Source organism: Macrobrachium rosenbergii, chromosome 36 (genome assembly GCF_040412425.1).
Source record: "Macrobrachium rosenbergii isolate ZJJX-2024 chromosome 36, ASM4041242v1, whole genome shotgun sequence".
In the NCBI taxonomy this organism is placed as follows: Eukaryota; Metazoa; Arthropoda; class Malacostraca; order Decapoda; family Palaemonidae; genus Macrobrachium; species Macrobrachium rosenbergii.
Genome location: NC_089776.1, coordinates 29,048,987 through 29,067,522, shown reverse-complemented (window position 1 = coordinate 29,067,522; position 18,536 = coordinate 29,048,987). Strand labels below are relative to the sequence as shown.

The 18,536-nt window shown below is 36.9% G+C and overlaps 1 protein-coding gene across 2 annotated transcripts; it reads right to left on the bottom strand.

Moving 5' to 3' along the window:
- Positions 1-5,649: 5,649 nt before the first annotated feature.
- LOC136825048 (pentraxin fusion protein-like) lies at positions 5,650-13,945 on the bottom strand. Of its 2 annotated transcripts, none has more exons than XM_067081102.1 (5): positions 13,553-13,945; positions 11,145-11,228; positions 8,190-8,325; positions 7,472-7,640; positions 5,650-6,664 (listed from the first exon to the last, which is right to left on the bottom strand). In XM_067081102.1, the coding sequence occupies exons 1-5, from the start codon at positions 13,797-13,799 to the stop codon at positions 6,527-6,529; spliced, it is 774 nt and encodes a 257-aa protein (XP_066937203.1). In that variant the 5' UTR covers positions 13,800-13,945; the 3' UTR covers positions 5,650-6,526. The 2 variants fall into 2 exon arrangements, with proteins under 2 accessions (XP_066937203.1, XP_066937202.1); XM_067081101.1 differs by having other exon boundaries at positions 5,650-6,680; positions 13,553-13,814.
- Positions 13,946-18,536: the final 4,591 nt, after the last annotated feature.

Here is an 18,536-nt window from a genome sequence, read left to right as displayed (position 1 = left end):
CTCTGAGGGAGTAGTTGACCCTCTTAGGATTACGTCCCGTAGGGTGTTAGTGCCGTCAGTGCACCTCATGCGGTGCACTGTAGGCATTACTTAAGGTTTTTTTTTTTTTTTGCAGCTTGTCTTCGGCCCCTAACTGCAGCCCCTTTCGTTCCTTTTACTCTACCTCCGTTCATATTCTCTTTCTTCCATCTGACTTTCCACCCTCTCCTAGCAATTGTTTCGACATTATTTTGAGCGCTGAATGACCTCATAGGTCCCAGCGCTTGGCCTTTGGCCTAAATCGTAAGTTCCAGTTTACTTCCTGACTGTCTTATAAATAAACTTTTCTTCCTTTGAGAAGCAGATCTGCCACTTCCTCCGTGGTCAAGTTCCGGGACTCTTTTCTTCTTATTCTCTATCCGTATTTTTTCTGCAGTAGGTTCCCCATTCCACTGCACTTTGCGCATGAAGAGATAAGATATATGCCCGGAGTCTTTGAGTCAAGGAGTGTGCAGCTGCGAAGATAATAGTCAGGAATTAGCCTAGACGCACAAACTCCCTTTTTAGATCTAGTAAACACCCGAATGACACAATGCACTATTTATTGAGAAAATAAGCATCGAAACATTTAAACACACACGCTTACACACACACACACACACACACACACACATATATATATATATATATATGTGCGTGTGTGTGTTTAAGTGTTTCGATATTTATTTTCTCAATAAATAGTGCATTGTATCATTCGGATGTTTACTAGATCTAAATAGGGAATTTATGCACCTATAATATGCTGTTCATGTTGTTCGGTAAAGAAAGAGAGGAAAAAAATGGATCAAATTCCGAAAAGCGCCGAGAAGAGGTCGATTTAATGATCCATGTTCACGTTTCATTTCCTTTGCTTCGCAAAACTAAGCGAAGCCTCCACGAGGCGTCAGTTATCGAGAGGCGTCCCAAGAGACCCATCATAATTCCTGAACCCAACCCTCCAAATTACACTCCAAATTACACTCCAAGAAACGCAGGATATCAGAGGACTGCCCCTGTGAGTGACGCCGCGTACCACCTTCGGTGGCGGATTCCTGCCCGGCCTTCCTCGGAAGGTAATTGGAATAGTACCCAAAGGAATTCCTGGCTCAAATTGAAATGGGACTATATAGAGTTTGTTATGGATGGCGAGAGAAAGCAGGAACGCGAAATGGGAATCTATGGAATCCCTCTTGCATGACTGGACTGATTCGGAATAATGCGCGCGACGGACAATGACGTGCTTTACGTATTGGAGCAATAATTTTTTTAGTTACAAGGATATGCAATGTTTGCGCCTAGTAACATGTTTATGAGCATTTGGGAAACGCCCTAGCATTGAACGTTAAAATACCTATTCATCCATATAGATGTTCGTATACATGAATTTTTATCACCTCACGGGGACATTGTTTTACATTCACGAACATTGGTTTACAAATATCGTTTAATATCCTACTCTCTCTCTACCTCGGAAATCATAACGAAAGGGAATTGGGATTGGTATGTGGTTCGAACCGTTTGTCAATTATAATTCACCTTCAGTATTCCGAGGTATAGCGAATTGGACATTGAACGATATTTGTAGTTTAATAACTCGTGCGTGCATATATATATATATATATATATATATATATATATATATATATATATATATATATATATATATATATATATATATAAAAAACACAGTACAAGGCGATCAAAAGTCAGACAAAGGAGTTCCACCTTCTGAACACAATTCAGGCGATACAGTGCGCCACTGTAACGCGTGAATTGTTTTCAGATGGTTCATCTGTATTTTAGTGTATGAGGGAATACACAGATTATAATTATAGTTTCGTGTTGTCCTTCAAACCTTAATAAAGACCACACTAGTATAACCCAACTTCCATGACTGATTTGCATTCAGTCGTAATGACCACATTCTCGTCGAAGATGGTGATGTAAAAAGGGAAAACGCTTTTGAAAAAGCTCAATTTGAAATGAACTGGTAAACACTGAGGAGGAATTATCGCGAGAAACAGTCACTAAAGGGCTTTTGGTTATGCGTGTTGACAGTCATGTATGCTACTTCCAGTGCCTTCGCTAAAAAAGATCTTGCATTCCGTAGTTTAACTTTCCTCGAGGCCATATAATAAGAGTATGTTTTGTATCGCCTGTTAATTCCCACAATAAGTACAGACACACACACACACACACACACACACACACACACATATACACATATATATATATATATATATATATATATATATATATATATATATATATATATATATATATTATATTTATATTTATATTTATATATATATATTATATTTATATATATATATATATATATATATATATATATATATATATATATATATATATATATAAGGTAGAGGAATTGTTGTCCGCTCTTCAAAGAAGATATCGCCTGATAAACTTTATGGCCATTTGTGGGGGACTCTTGATGATTTCCAAGAGTCGATGGGAAAAGTTCGCAAATGGAAAAGCTGTTAGCCGGAGGCTCGGTTATCGAGTCTTTGAGTCTAGTGGTAAACACCCGCAGCGCAGATGAAATGCCTCTGAGCCCTGTCTGCCATACGCTACATACGGCAGTTTGGAAAAGTTAGGGGAAAGGGAAGGCACATCACGCGATGAAATATGATGAAATATCTCACAAATGGTAGCTAAGACAGTGGGTAGGAGAAGCAACCGAAAGGGAACCGCAGCAACAGATGTGTTGAAGGTTTTAGCAAACCTAAGCTCTTCGAGTGCCGCACCACTGAAGATTTCCCGTGGTATATTCGATAGTTTATACTTTCCTTTATTGAAGATTCAAAATTTGTGCTTTAATAACTAAGACGCCGTTATTGTTTTAATAAGAAAGCATTTACGCTTGAGTGTTGCTGTCGTTCGTTTATTCTCGCTGCTCATGACTCGGTGTTCCCTAATACCTCTCGGGTTTAAGGCATGTTGCGAGTACCCACGTCAAGTAAAAGGAAAGACGACTGAACCTTCCTTTTAGAGAAATAGTGGCTATTTCTTTGCTTTCTCTTTAGCTATGTGAGAGTAGGAATGAACTCTTGAGAAAAATCCTTTGGCGAAATATAGGAACCACTGTTCCTCAGACGACAGTCAAACCTGCGCAATTATGAAATTGAGAGAGAGAGAGAGAGAGAGAGAGAGAGAGAGAGAGAGAGAGAGAGAGAGAGAGAGAGAGAGAGAGAGAGAGAGAGAGAGAGAGAGGTGTGTGTGCGTGTGTTAGGCTCATTAGGAGGGAAATATGGAAAGAAAACGCATGGTTCAAGCGGGTGACTTCTTTGCCCTAAACGAAAGAGCTCTTTCATTCCTCATGATTAGGATTTCAAAGTGTCATTCTTCGCCTGGATTTTATTTTTTTTTCTGTCATCTTTGGGGTTTAGAGGTGGGTTTGTCTCCTCTTAAAGTTAGACGCCCAGTAACAGGTATTATACCAGTGGGGCCGCCCTTGTTTTCAGCAGTGTCTATGTATATGTATATATGTATGTGTGTATATATATATATATATATATATATATATATATATATATGAATTTTTTATCATGTATATATACACACACCGTGATTTATATACAATCATGAAGCTACAAATGTCGCTTAATATCAAATTCACGCTACCTCAGGAATATCTCCGATGGAGAATTATCACCGAAGGGGAATTTATAAGTGATAAATGGATTGGCACTGTCGGGTCGCGAACCCACGACACAGCACAGACCCAGCAACCCCAGTAGCTTCATGATTATATATATATATATATATATATGTATATATATATATATATATATATATATATATATATATATATATATATATAGAAATGAATACATGAGAACGTATTTCACAGAAATAAATTTCTGACTGCTTGGAGAATTGCTAATGCCCTGGAATCTGACTTGAAAGACCGCTGTTCTCTCTTGATGCGAGTCAGAATTATATATATATATGTGTGCGTATGGGGGTGTGTGTATGTATGTATGTATGTATGCATTTGCATATGAAACGGGACCAAGGATGTTACAACAAATTAGAACAAGCTTCAAAAAGATAAAAACAGAGACATTCAGTTGTTGAAGACCTGAAGCCGTAAGATTCCAGGGATTTCATATTTTTTAATCAACTGTAGATGACAAATATCCTCTGATGAGTATCTTAATGACAGTTCTGTCCATCTTAGGGGGGGATTCAAATTTGATGAAGACATTTTCGTCAGGCTCCAGTGACAGATTTAATATAAATGATCCCTTAAACCCTGAGCCATGATATTGTTTTGGTTGTCCCACGGAAACCGGATACATGGAATGGAGTTATTTCCTCAAATATTCGTTATACTCGAGGGAACAAGTGATCAGGTTTTTGTGGAGTTCCGATTCTGAGTTTAGATTCAACAGATTGTTGTGGCCTACCGCTCAGCTTGTCGTTTAGTGTTTGGGAAAGAAAACGAAAGCTATCCATTAGATCTGGGTGACTAAAGAAAACGAAAGCTATCCATTAGATCTGGGTAACTATTCTATTAACGTCCGCTGAGTTGTCCAGTTCATTCTGCAATGACCTTTCTTGATTGTAGTGTGGTGTTTATCAGTACTCTTATGGGATTCCTTATGCAAATTACGAAGTTCGAGAGAAAGTTTAAAAGAAGTTGTTAATATTTCTTTTGTATTTGGTGCTGCCTGACTTTGCAAATTTTATTTTTATTAATACAGGTGCATTTTATTTTCCTAGTCAAGTTTTATCCTTTGACTAATACTTACTTACTATGCAAACTATGTCTTTACTTTACTGATAAAGTCGTCGCTTTTTTGTGTGTATATTTGTATACACCTGCGGTAAATTGCTAAAGATTTTATTAGGGCCCGGTATTTTTAGGAAGGAACTATTCCACTAATATCCTGAGCACAGACCGACCTGAAGAAGTTAATAATGAACTTTTTTTATTATTATTTAAATACTTTAGGTTAATAACTGACCTGTTTTCTCCAAAATGTTTGATCCAAATGACCCGATTCACTTACTGTTCGCGTGACTGACTTTCCATCAGATGAGCTGTGAAGGGTATCATGAAATTCACCTTACTGAGTACCACATGTGAAGTCTTCGTACTCAACAAATATTCAGGTGAATTTCTCAGCCAACAAAGGACTGGGTCCACTTCAGAAAGCAGCGCTCTATTTGAATCTTTCATTCTGAGATACATTTGCTCATTAAACTTCCGATCTTCATTTGCTTCTCTTAAGCACCTTCACACTCAGGTGCAATCAGCAATGGCTCAAATGGCGTCTGCAAGCACTGAGCAAGGAAGCAAAGATAGTACTGTAGCCCTTGCGTGGACAGTTACAGTTGCTTCCCATGGCTGCAACTGTCCAAAATACCAGAAACCATGTAGTTGTTGAGGAAGGGAATAAACTGAGAAAAAGTTCTCGTGTCTTGCACATCTGCATAACAGGAAAAAGCACGATTCTTTCCCCATCCCTGATGAACATGGGGCCAAGAACTCGAAAAGATAATTGTTAATCCTGTTATGTATTCATTCAAACAAAACGGCAGAATATACAATCAAATCACATTAGCACGTCGTACCTTTGCATGTGAATAAATTAAATAAAGTTTGATATGCAGCGTTATGAATTTATTGAGTTATAAAATGCATAACACAGGAAGCTGTGTATCATATTTCAATTGGTCGAATCCGCATTCAAAGCGGATAATCACTTTAGTAACAATACGCCGCAAACCTCGGGCGAGCGCAGAGCGCACTCACATAAAAGGACCTTAAACCAATTCACGATCTCTCCTAAAAGGACCTTAAACCAATTCACGATCTCTCCTAAAATCTAATGAGTTGTAGACAGTCAGAAAGTCCACTTTGTTTTGTTTTAGTTTTGTCAGAAGTCAATGCAAGCGGTTTTTTTTTTTTTTAATCCCGCTAACAAACAAATTAAATCAAAGACTTTAACTTTCTTTCAGGAAGGATCCCCCTCAACAATATTCATTTACTCTTTTAATTTTATGTGGATATATGCATTTACCGAGGTCTGCAAAAATGAATTACACTGATGTAGACGATCTATAGTTATTTACCCCACACATGCAATATTTCCTTTGTAGCGATATCCTCTCGATCATCCTGGCCCGAGCCATTTGAAGGTATCAAGAGACCTCCAGTCTGATTCTTAAGTCAAAATTAGAGTCATACTAATTAGATTTTACATTTAACCTGCAATCAGAGTTGTTGAAATGCCATAAAGGTGGAACTTTTTGCGAAAGTCATGAACAACTTGAAGTTCCATTCACTTAATTCTATGGTACAGTTTTCATGTGGTAGCCGTATAGTTTCTGTAACTGGCTTCAAAGACTTTAAAAACTGAACAGTACTTGAAGAAAAGTATTTTGGCCAGTGCAATAGTTGCTTAGTTCCTTAAACCGATAACTTTGACAGTGTTAAGCTGTAGAAATTCCGGTTCCTCTGCAACAATCTGTAGACTCAGGTATCTTCCCTTAACTCCCTGGGCAAAGGTATACATGAGGAATCCAACGTCCTTAGTGTAGGGTCCTTTGTAGAAATATAGGAGATCAAAAGAGGAGAAATCTCCATCCGTGCGCAAGTTGTTCCCAGGCGAATCTGGAGAGACAAACGCCTGTTACTTTTGAAGGCCACCATCAAAGCAATCAGACATTCAAAAGTGATCTTACACTGATATTTCTTGACACCCTTTGTAAAATCATTATGTCCTTGACATTCATTGAAGGTCAGTTATAGAATACATAGGCTGTCAATAAGAATTTGATTAAAAAAATATTTTCTGCAACTTTTATATTACTGGATACAATTTGAAATTGTGTGATGCAAATACCAAGTGTCATCTGAGGATGATAATGCAGCAAAAAAGAAAGTAGTCATTTGAAAGACCTGCAAAAAAACTCAACTCTTTGTCTTTGAAGGCTAATTGAAATTAACAGCAAAATTATTTCCAGCGTAAAAAGTGTCAACTTGTTATGCGAATATTGAAAATCTTATAAATGTTTATAATATGAACATATAGGTTGTATTGAGGAAGAAACTATTACATATTTTAAATTTTGTTGATAATACAAGACACATACACACTCATGCATCCACTATACATACACACACACCCATATATACTGTGTATATATATATATATATATATATATATATATATATATATATATATATATATATGTATATATATACTTATATATATACATATATATATGTATATATATGTGTATTTACATTATATATATATATATATATATATATATATATATATATATATATATATATATATATATATATATATATATATATATATATATATATATATATATATATATATACTGTATATATATATATATATGACTCTTCAACTGACATAACCCATTCCAGAGAAAGGTCTGATTTTACCTCGAGGTCATGTAACCTTGCTGAACAGCAATCTCGGCGACTCAGAATCATGATATGGTAAATGACCCGTTCAGATCCCAGATCGATCAGCCACCAAGGATGCCTTTCTTGTAAGGAATGAAACATCGATTCGTCACCGCTATCGATCGCCCGCCTTGGATGATGTTCTCTGTGAAATAGACAAGAATTAACAAAGGTTAGAGCATCGACTACCATTCTAGGACATTTTTCCCATTTTGCATGCCGTGAGGGGTCTAGTTTAGAAATATTTATTGATTATTCTTGAAATAACTATGCTTAGAATGGGAATGTTCTTGCCTTTCATGTAAGACACTATTCTTTTGCAACCTTCAGTATTCACACGAGTTCTCTTATATGTTCAGTTTTGCGGAATGTTATTTCATTACATATTCAGGACCCTGATTTTTGTGTCCTAAGCTGTGAAAATGACAGTAAATTAAATATTATTAAATACTGAAGAGTTTCTCCTCTAATGAACATCCAAAAAGGCTCTTGAAACATATCATCAACGGTTCTTGATATCCATTCTCACTGGCAATCAAGGGAAGAAAATTATTTCATGTGACCGATGAACCTTTTTTCATTTCAGGAAGACCTTAGTGTCCTTTTTCTTATCTTTGCAAAACTTACTCAGACAAAAATTAATATAATCATTTCAAGACAAAACACTGATAACTGTATGTTTGAGGTGACTTACCCATGAATTCCACTCGAGGATGTGGTTTTACCAGGAGCAATATCGTGGAGCATGTCAGGACTTGGCATGCCGTAGTTCGCTGGGAGATTGCCAATAGGGATATTTCTTTCCGGACCTCGACCCAAGCATCCAAGTCCTATTAGAGAAATTAAGAGCACAATTTGTACACCATTTGATAAATCATGTCAATACGACTTGTGACTTATTTTCTTAAATCTGCCTGTTATATCCACCTTGCTTGTGTTATTCGTTTTACTGAAAGAACTGTGGAAAACCTTCAGTTAATGGACTGATTCAGAACATTTATTTAACGGGCATTTTTCATTCCCTAAAGACAGCAAATCCTCGGACTGATACCGTTGTATCCTCTGAGACAAACTTCCATCCAGAGTGTTTGTCACCAAACCAGTTATAATATTGCTCGTATAAAAAGTCATTAAAATCATTTCTGGGCTTCATCCATAGAATTTTGCTGGAGATACTTCTTACAGATTATTTTCCAACATTACCTGAGGGCTGGATATGACCCGCGGGCCATAGTTTGAAGACCCTCGTCTTAGAGCAACACCACTCCAGCGCAACAGCTTCCTTTGCAGTTCGTCTTGTTTGCTTATTCCAACTGCCACAGTTCTAATGGTAACACTCCCCATCAGTACCGATTTGACAAAAACTATGAAAAGAGACATATTACCATTAATTCATCATTTATTCACTCAATTGCAGAGGCATCTTGTTCCACCGAGAGGATTGATGATAACGAGTATCTGTGCATTCCCTGAAGCGCTAAACATTTATATGATTCTTCCATTAAGGATGCGATTTCTTCATCATTCAGCGGTTTCCAAAATATACAAAAGAAGACTACAACCAATAGAATCGTACATTGACGACCTTTGCCAAACCCTAAAAGAGCGAGAGTAAATCTGAGCGTGATCAAGGGCTGTGTGTCTATGGCATTAAAAGCTAGACAGGGTGAAGGTGATGAGGGAAAGCCGAATGCAAATCAAAAGAGAAGAGGGACACTGTGGAAGTGATTTTGAACCCCTCGATGATAACAGATCAGTATCAAGCTTTTAAATTTCAAAGATCCACAAACTGGAGAACGAAATATATGTAAGAAATCCACTTACAGTTTCGGGGCCTCACGTTCCGTCTTCAGTGTGGAGACACAAAAACCAACTATAATTCGTTATGAGCGAAGTTGACAATGAGAAAGAAAAAATAGTTATACACGAAATATCAGTAATTAATGACACAGGCAAATTTCAATGGAAAAGGATCGTCTCTATTTAGAGGGGGCATTTATGAAATAAGCTGTCGAGTTAGGTACCAGTTATTTTCGTTACTCCTCAGTAACAAGTGACGCTTGCTTAACTCGGCAGATGATTTTGTAAACGCCCTGTTTAAATCGTGATGATCCTTTACCCTTGAAATCAACCTGTTTTGCTAGTTACTGATGTTTCATGTATTATATTATTGCTTTTTCTTTCTCTCTTTGCTAAGCTCACTCATAATGAATTGAGTTTTGGTGTTTCACGCTGAAGAGGAGCAAGACGCTCCAAAACTGTAAGCGGATTTCTTAAATATATTTGTCCTCCAATTTGTGGGTTTTCCACTATTGATGCGCTGCTGAGGAGCCTCCTGTGCAAACGCATGAAATTGCTAATGGTGTGGAAATTTTCTTCACTGGGGTTCATCCATTCTGCAGATATGACTCTCCTTTTTGCTATCCATCCATTTATCTGTCTTTATTGTAATATAAACTAATGATTTTTTAATGGACAAGAGTATCGTTTAGTAGTTTATTCGTCTTTTTCACCCAAAATATTTACTTTTATTAGAGCGTATGCTATGTAAAACCTACACGTAAAAAAGATAATTTTGCGTGACACAAAAAAATCTATGACAGTTGGAAACAATTATTTTCTTTTGAGGTATACGGGCAAAATTACGCCTTCCATGCAGAGGTACAGTGCTGATATCGAGAACTTTTTCAAATGGCCTGGAATAATCCAGTTTAGTGACTCACATAATTCTGACTGGGTTATAAGGAGCTCCAGAGTCACTGGTTTAATTCAGTGTAAAGTAAAGTTACTCAAGATAAAACTTCGAGAAAACAGAGAATAGGAAATTCGACAAAAGTAGTTTCATGATATAGCTTATAACAAAACAGCTTGGAAAATATTCAGGAACAGACAAACTGGATCCAGTACTCCATAACCGCCCTATCCACTGGGTAGGATGGTAATGATAGATTTCAGACATCGAACGAGGAAAAAATTTAAGGATTAAAGAAAGACATTTTTCTGTTCTGTAATCAGCCGCCATTCCACATGAATTTCTGAGAACGAAGGAAATGAGAAAGAAGCAGATAAACACCTGATTGCGCCTTGAAGTGAGAAAACTCGAGTCCCCGACTGTGGAAAGCCATGTCTTGAAGGGAATGGAATGGAATATGAAATTTAGGCCAAGCGCCGCGACCTATGAGGTCATTTGGCGTTGCATGGGAAATTAAGACTGAAAAGGATTGAAAGGTGTAACAGGAGAAAAACCTCGCAGTAAGATGGAAGAAAGAGAATATGAACGGAGCTACAGTAAAAGGAATGAAAGGGGTTGCAGCTAGGGACCGAAGGGACGCTGCAAAGAACTGTAAGTTAAGCCTACAGTGCACCGGGAGAGGGGCCCATGGCTTGAAAGCCTTGGTACACTCAAGTTTTTGAGAACATAGTCATAATGCTGCTTTTCAGTTGAAAACTACAAAATTGCTGGTTCCCTCGACTACTACATATCGTTATTACTTGAAATGTTATCACCGTCAGTACCTAAATCACTCGTTACCTTATTTGTGTAGTTTTAAAGAGCCAGAACAAAAAATACTTTTGATATCTTTCCACCTACATTTATGTGACTACGATTTTTTTTTTTTTCACTGAGGACATTGTTATGTGGACCTACCTGCATTAATCTTGAGCTCAAGAAGTTCCAGTTGCTTAGTGAGTACACATTCGTCTTTAATGGAATTCAGCATCTCCTCGTGCCCTGAAACGGAAGGAATAATTTTAACCGCTTCAAAAACCATAGCGGATAGAATGCCAAGACCAATAACAAAAAAAAAAAAATGACTGAGCTTTAAAGGGAGTCATACATAGACAGAGATATTCTGAATAGATGCAGATGTCATTCACGTTCATTCACGTATTGCTAGAAATGCCTATTTGTTTATATTGTTTATATATATATATATATATATATATATATATATATATATATATATATATATATATATATATATATGATATATATAATTTATATATATATATATATATAAACTGGAAAGTTTGGGCATCTGGACAACCATAGATTTACGAGGATACTATGGACAACAGCCGGCATAGCACTTTCAGCTTATCGGCCAAATTTTTAAGACATTACCTAGTCTCATCTTAAGCGCTGTAAAAGACACAAAACATACAAATCATAAACAGACTCTGTTAAAAAGTAATGTACAATGAATATTTACAAGGGTTAAAATCATAAAAAGAAATTAAATAAGTGAAAGAAAAGATATGATCAAATAATGAAAAGAAAACTTTAAAACCAGACGCAGATGGTCCTGTAATTAACTCTTTTGGGCTAAAAACTTATTAACACTCCCATTTTTGGAAGGGAGGAAGTCGACTTATTAATCTGCGGGCTATTTGACAATGAGAAATTCTGCTTAATAGAGTGTGATTGCAGAATGGAATGAAAGCAGTCAGTGGGCAGCAATTTTGAAATCCTTATATGAAAACCAGGACCCAACGGAGTTCTATATTTCTTGCGGTTTTATCGTATCTTGAAAATTCGGATCGTGTCAAGATTAGCGAACCCACTCGCAGCAGGGTTCGCTATTCTTTACAAGAAGATTATTGGGTTCGTTATTCTCTACTTGGGAATAATCGGGTTCGCCGTTCTAGACATGAACACTTCGGTACCAGACATTTGACCCTCCAGGGGCTAGTACTAAACACGGTGAAACTGTGTAGATGAATCACTGCTTCGCCGTGTTTAGTACTAGCCCTCATGTGGAATTGGAGTTCGGACAGGAAAGGGTTGGCCATTTTTACATGGGGATCATTGGGTTTGCTGTTCTTGACATGGGGATGTTGGGTTCGCTAAACTTGACATGGTCCGAAAATTCTTTTGTTTTTAAATATCATTTATGGTGAATGACTACAAGATGAAAATCTATCCTTATTCTGAGCTGTCATGTGGTGGTTCCTATGTAATTCCCCATTTTACATTCCTGTCAAATAAAACAATAGACCACCATAGATCGAATCAAAACAGGAAGCTTAGCTTTTAGGATTTTTGGATAAACCTCATTGAACAGGATGGCCGTCAGGATGCCGTTTAGTTTGTCTGTATTGCAGTGTGGGAAAAAGCACGTTAAAAGAAGAAGAAGAAGAAGAAGAAGTAGTATCTCGATAGACTGAGAAAATACATTCCACACTAAACAGCATTCAGACAGCCATTCTACTTAATTTTTAGATAATGATTTGATGTTCAGGGCCGAAGAAGTGCACTGAATTACGTTCTTTATCTGTAACTTAAATTTGTTACGATGATTTGTGTGTTAGGGTGTAGGCCATTATTGTATTCTCAAAAAAGTTTCAGCAACCTCTCGAGACCTAAATAGGGGAATAGTGCCGTCCTCTTGTCCCTTATAGAAGAGTGGTCGATATTAAGAGCACAACAACCTTCTGGCAAATATTGTTCCTTAGAAAAGCACATGGAACCATTAGCCTCAAATGGGGCCCCAGTTGAGACTCTGGTGAAACTATATCAACTTGTTTGAATGTTTTCTTGTTAAAAATAAACTGTCGGGCGCTGCAATTCCTGAAAGTTTATCAGATTTATCTTTGTCAAAACTGTGTAACAAAACGTTTTTACCATAAAAGATTTCTTCGAAAATAATGTCGTTTGTTGCCTGCAATGGTATTTTTGTAAAGAGTGCTGTGGCATCAAACCTAACTATATATAAGACAGCATTATGTGATAAAAAAAAAATATATAAAAAAATATATATATATATATATATATATATATATATATACACACACACACACACACACATATATATATATATATATATATATATATATATATATATATATATATATATATATATATATATATATATATATATATATATATATATATATATATATATATATATATATATATATATATATATATATATGTTATAGCCAGCACTGTCTAACTCCATTCATCCAAAGACGAGATGCACACGGAAAACGTTTTGAATTTTCCACACATTATTTGAAATAGCAGGTTTTCCATAACTTATGCTGGATAAATACCTTTTACAAGATGGAGTAGTTCATTTTGCCGGATGACCATAACATCGAAAACACCCTGGGGCTCGACGGCGACAGCCAGAACCACAAGGATCCCCGCCACTACACCGGGGTTGACAGAGGAGGAGGCCATCTTCACTCGGCGAGAGCCACCACAGCTATGATGTCTGCAGCTTGAAATGACCGGCCTTATATACATGGCTGACGCCGGGGACAGTGTCTGTCTTGTTGAGATGGATATGACAACCATGTACGCACACGCGCACAAACACACACATATATGTATTCATATATATAACTGCCACTGAATAGGTTGGTCCATATCTGCTTACTTTTTATATTTTTTTTATATTGTATATTTTTTAGAGAGATTTTGTTTTGTTTTTTTATGTTGTCCTTTTTAATTGTCCCTTCTATTTTTTTTTTATTTGTAATCCATTGTGCTTAATTTTTTAAATTTAAATTTATAGCCTTTTTGTAATGTATGTTATTTATTTTGTACAGCCCTCGAAAATGTAATGAAGCCATTACAGAAACGTCGGGAATGAATTGACCCTTTTAACAAGTCTTTATGTCCGCCTCCCCTATATATATATATATATATATATATATATATATATATATATATATATATATATATATATATATATATATATATATATATATATATATATATATATATATATATATATATATATATATATATATATATATATATATATATGTATATATATATATATATATTTGTGTGGTCATATAATTGAACTCAGATATACTTATTTAAAACCTGAGAATGAACAAAGAAATAGACAAAAGTATTGCATTTGGTCTTCTTCATCAACGTTGCATATGCACTTTTGGTTTATAGTATGCATCTTGAAATCATGTATTCACATATGCCGCATATCTATGAAGATGCATGGAAGGATTTTGGTCGGAAAAGTGCGACATTTGAGCAAAGACTTTGCTAAGAATTAGTTATGCATGATTTTTAATGCATTTATGCTCGAGTAAAGGGAGATCATTTTGCTGATATTTTAATTAAAATGTAAAATAACTAAAAGTGAAGAGGTCTGGTGGTGGTTGGTGGACAGTATTACGAGTTTGATGATAAAACTTGAATCATGTATTGGAACACATTGCTCTTGCTGTGACTGGTTTTGCGTTTAAAGAAGAGACTGATAGAAGTGAGATGTAAAGCCACGGTGGCTTGTATCAATAAATATGGCGTCACAAGGCAAGTTAGGAAACATCAGTAGACATAGGTACAAGATTCTGGGATCCCAAGTGTCCGTAAATGTCTGAACTTTGAAACTAAACAGTAATAAAGCGAGTGTCGTGAAAAGTATACCTTAGTTTAACCAGACCACTGAGCTGATTAACAGCTCTCATAGGGCTGGCCCGAAGGATTAGATTTATTTTGCGTGGCTAAGAACCCATTGGTTACCTAACAAGCTTATTGTCGAATCCTAACCACATTAGACCGAGAAATGAATTTCTATCACCAGAAATAAATTCCTCCTATTCTTCATTGGCCGGTCGGAGATCCGATCTCGCGGCCAGCGGAGTGCTAGCTGAGAACGGAAGCCACTTTCCAACGAGGAACTAAATGTCGTGAAAGTCAGTCGAGTTCAAGTTAGTAGTGTTGGTGATGTGGTGGCAGTAGTGCTACAGATTCAGAGAGCGAGACAGGAGAATTGAATGATTATCGACTAAAGCGAAGTAAAAGTCAACGGGAGCTTCAGAGAAGATAAGAAATATTTAGTCTAGTGATTTTCCACTAGACTAAATATTTTAGGAGTTCTCATCAGAGAACTTCCACAAGAGGAATAATGAGAAGTGAATGGATGAGAAACGAATGGACAACAACAAAATGCAAGGCTTGCGTGGGTAAATTAAGAAAGGTTTATCATTCAGAAGACTTTGGAGGAAGCATAGAAGTACAAGCAAAGAAAATGGGATTGAGCCGGCCTTCCCCGAAGTGGGGTGAAGTAAATGGTGGCGGGGCTGTTTTTTAAGTGTTTACATCATTTGTGAGGGTGTCGGGTTTTCCTGCCCAATGAGTTCACACTTAATTCTAGTGTCAGTGCGTAGAAGAGACTGAACGGCTTGAAATCTTTTATAACGAAACGATTTACCCGGACTGAATTGCATATCCAAATCATAAAACGTGCATGTCTTTCCCAATTGATTTTCGGAATTATTCGTTCGTTTTATTGAGTCAGTTATGTAGTTTCTAATCTGCAACAAAATTTTTCATTTCAAGATTTTACCCTAAAAGTAAACTTAGAGCATTAAGAAAAACTCGAACTTCTTGCGCATCGTCGCTCTTTCTTTGTACAGTTGTCAGCACACCAGAACTTCGAGAGCAGGTGCTTGATCCAGGGGGTCATTTCACATTTTTGTTGAGGGGGGGGTGGTGGCGGCAAAGACGGTTTGGCGAGCGAAGCAAGCCTAATCTGCCGGTTTTTTTTTTTTTTTTTTTTTGAGCTATTTTACGTGGTTTTTGAAGCGACATGAGCAAGGTATTTGAGCAAAAATCATATATTCCCACTACTCTTTATTTCTCTCATCATCACTGGTAGACATAGTTCCTCGTTGGGTGAGTCGGTAGAGTTGTGGGCTAGCACTCGCTAGGCCCGAGTTCGAGTCACCGGCCGGCTAATGAAGAATTAGAAAAATTTATTTCTGGTGATAGAAATTCATTTCTCGCTATAATGTGGTTCGGATTCCACAATAAGCTGTAGGGTCCCGTTGCTAGGTAACTAATTGGTTCTTAGCCACGTAAAATAAGTCTAATCCTTCGGGCCAGCCTTAGGAGAGTCGTTAATCAGCTCAGTGGTCTGGTAAAACTAAGGTAGGCTATACTTAACTTAGCTAGTAGAAGACAAGGATCAAGAAGCTTAATATCCCCGAGAAATTTCATATATTTACGATTGCACATTTAAACAGAAAACATGACTTTTTTTCACACTTTAATGAAAATATACTTTATAAATCAAATTATAGTGCCATCACCTGGCAATGCCATGCATTAATGAAAACTATGAAACAACTGTATCATTAGCGTGCTGGAATTTATACTACGACTATGAAATAAAAAAAATAATGTTGATAATTTGAGTACCATAATGAAAATGAAATAATATAAAAGTAATAATGTTGATAATTTGAGTACCAGAATCAAAATAGAATAATATAAGATTTTAGAATCACATTCCTCTATAGAATTACACCAATGGGTACCGACGGTGTCGCATGCGAGCAAATTCATCCACTAACTCTTCCAAATCAAATGACTTAACCATATTTTCTGTGGCTATCAACAACGAGTAAGATAGCCGGTCATCCCCAGTTGTTCGCAGTTAGTTCTTTACATGTTTTAACGCAGGAAAAAAAACTCATTGCTAGCTGTAGTGACTGGAATGGTAAACGAAATTTTAAAGATAGCAACTCAGAAAAGGAAACTGGTAAGGCTTTCAGAGCAGTGTACACATCGATTAGGTCCTCCAGTTTCTCTGCAGAATGAATCTGTGAAACCAAGAGGACTGTATCAATGTGGGTACTGTCATGCTTTGCGAACAGAGTTAGTTTTTCCTCATCCAGGAACTGCTTTGATTGACAGTCAAATGCAGAGACTGAAATAAATCTATGTTACTGCTGAACCTGCGGTCAAATTCGGCAGTACACTTATCCATTGCTGGCAGAAACAGCTCTGGCTCCAAATGCTGTTTTAGACTGATGTTCTGAGAAGCTACCAATTGCCCTTGCCGCTTCCCAAGTGTACTGGTTTCAGGCAGAAAAAAAATAGTTATACTGTACATTAACGTCGTATAATTATCCGGTCAATTTCTCAAAATAAAATACCCAAATCAAAGCACAGATGTTGGTAACACCAGATCACTATAAAGACTGTCGCCTTAGGAAATTCGAAACTATCTCCAGAGACTCGAGAGAGATTGCAACGGTCGCTTACTGAGCTCCCTGAACATGACTTGAACCTGTACTGTACTCAGGCTCAGTCAGCTATTCAAAATGTAAACAAAAATTTGTAGCGAGCTAGTGAGTAGTAATGTTATCGATGAAGAATGGATCGGATTTTATTAAGGAAAACTTGGTTAATTGAAGTTTTATGGATCATCCCTTCCTCTGCAGACTTCATAGATAAGTGAAGACTACAGCCAGACAGACATACATGCACATACATACACACATACATACATATAGACAGACAGACACTGAGACACATAGGCACAAACAATGTATGTGTGAGATAGATAGATAGATAGATAGATAGATAGATAGATAGATAGACAGACAGACAGGCAGATAGATAGATAGACAGATAGACAGATAGATAGATATGACTTAGTGTGATAACATTTGAATTTTGGTATGAATAATCGAAAACCAGCTGCTGTTACTTCTTGGGGCTTGGGGGAGTGAGGGGGGGCAACTTTAGTCTTGGGGGACGCAGTTGGCCCCCCCTAAATGACGTCCCTGGTTCCATGTAAGTATATTTCAGATCCTAAATCTTCAACCTGCATGAGACCAAGCCTGTGCATGTTCTTTCAAAAGACCTTTTCGAAACTACTGATGAGCAAAAGGACCGAAATCTCTGTTGTTCCTTATATTAAAATAATTTGTGTCTTCAAATGACTTTAAATTTGTACAGAATGTAAATAAGGAAACAAACAAACTACCATTAAGTTTCATTCTTCCCTGGGATACTTGGTGCATCAGGTCTGCAAGTGATTTCATGACTTATTTAAGAGCAAAGCTAATAGACATACCGGGACTTTCTGGGTTCCAAAGAACAGGCGTAGCAGAGGACTGGGACCATTCCGTTGAATGAACGAGGACCTAAGAACGGTTACAAGTTGGTCGTTTAAGGCTCTACCCTAAATTTCAAACTTGTATTTCATTATCATGACCTCGTATTTTCGAGAATCCAGGGGTCGTCAGTTTAAGCTTTGTAGGTCATTCA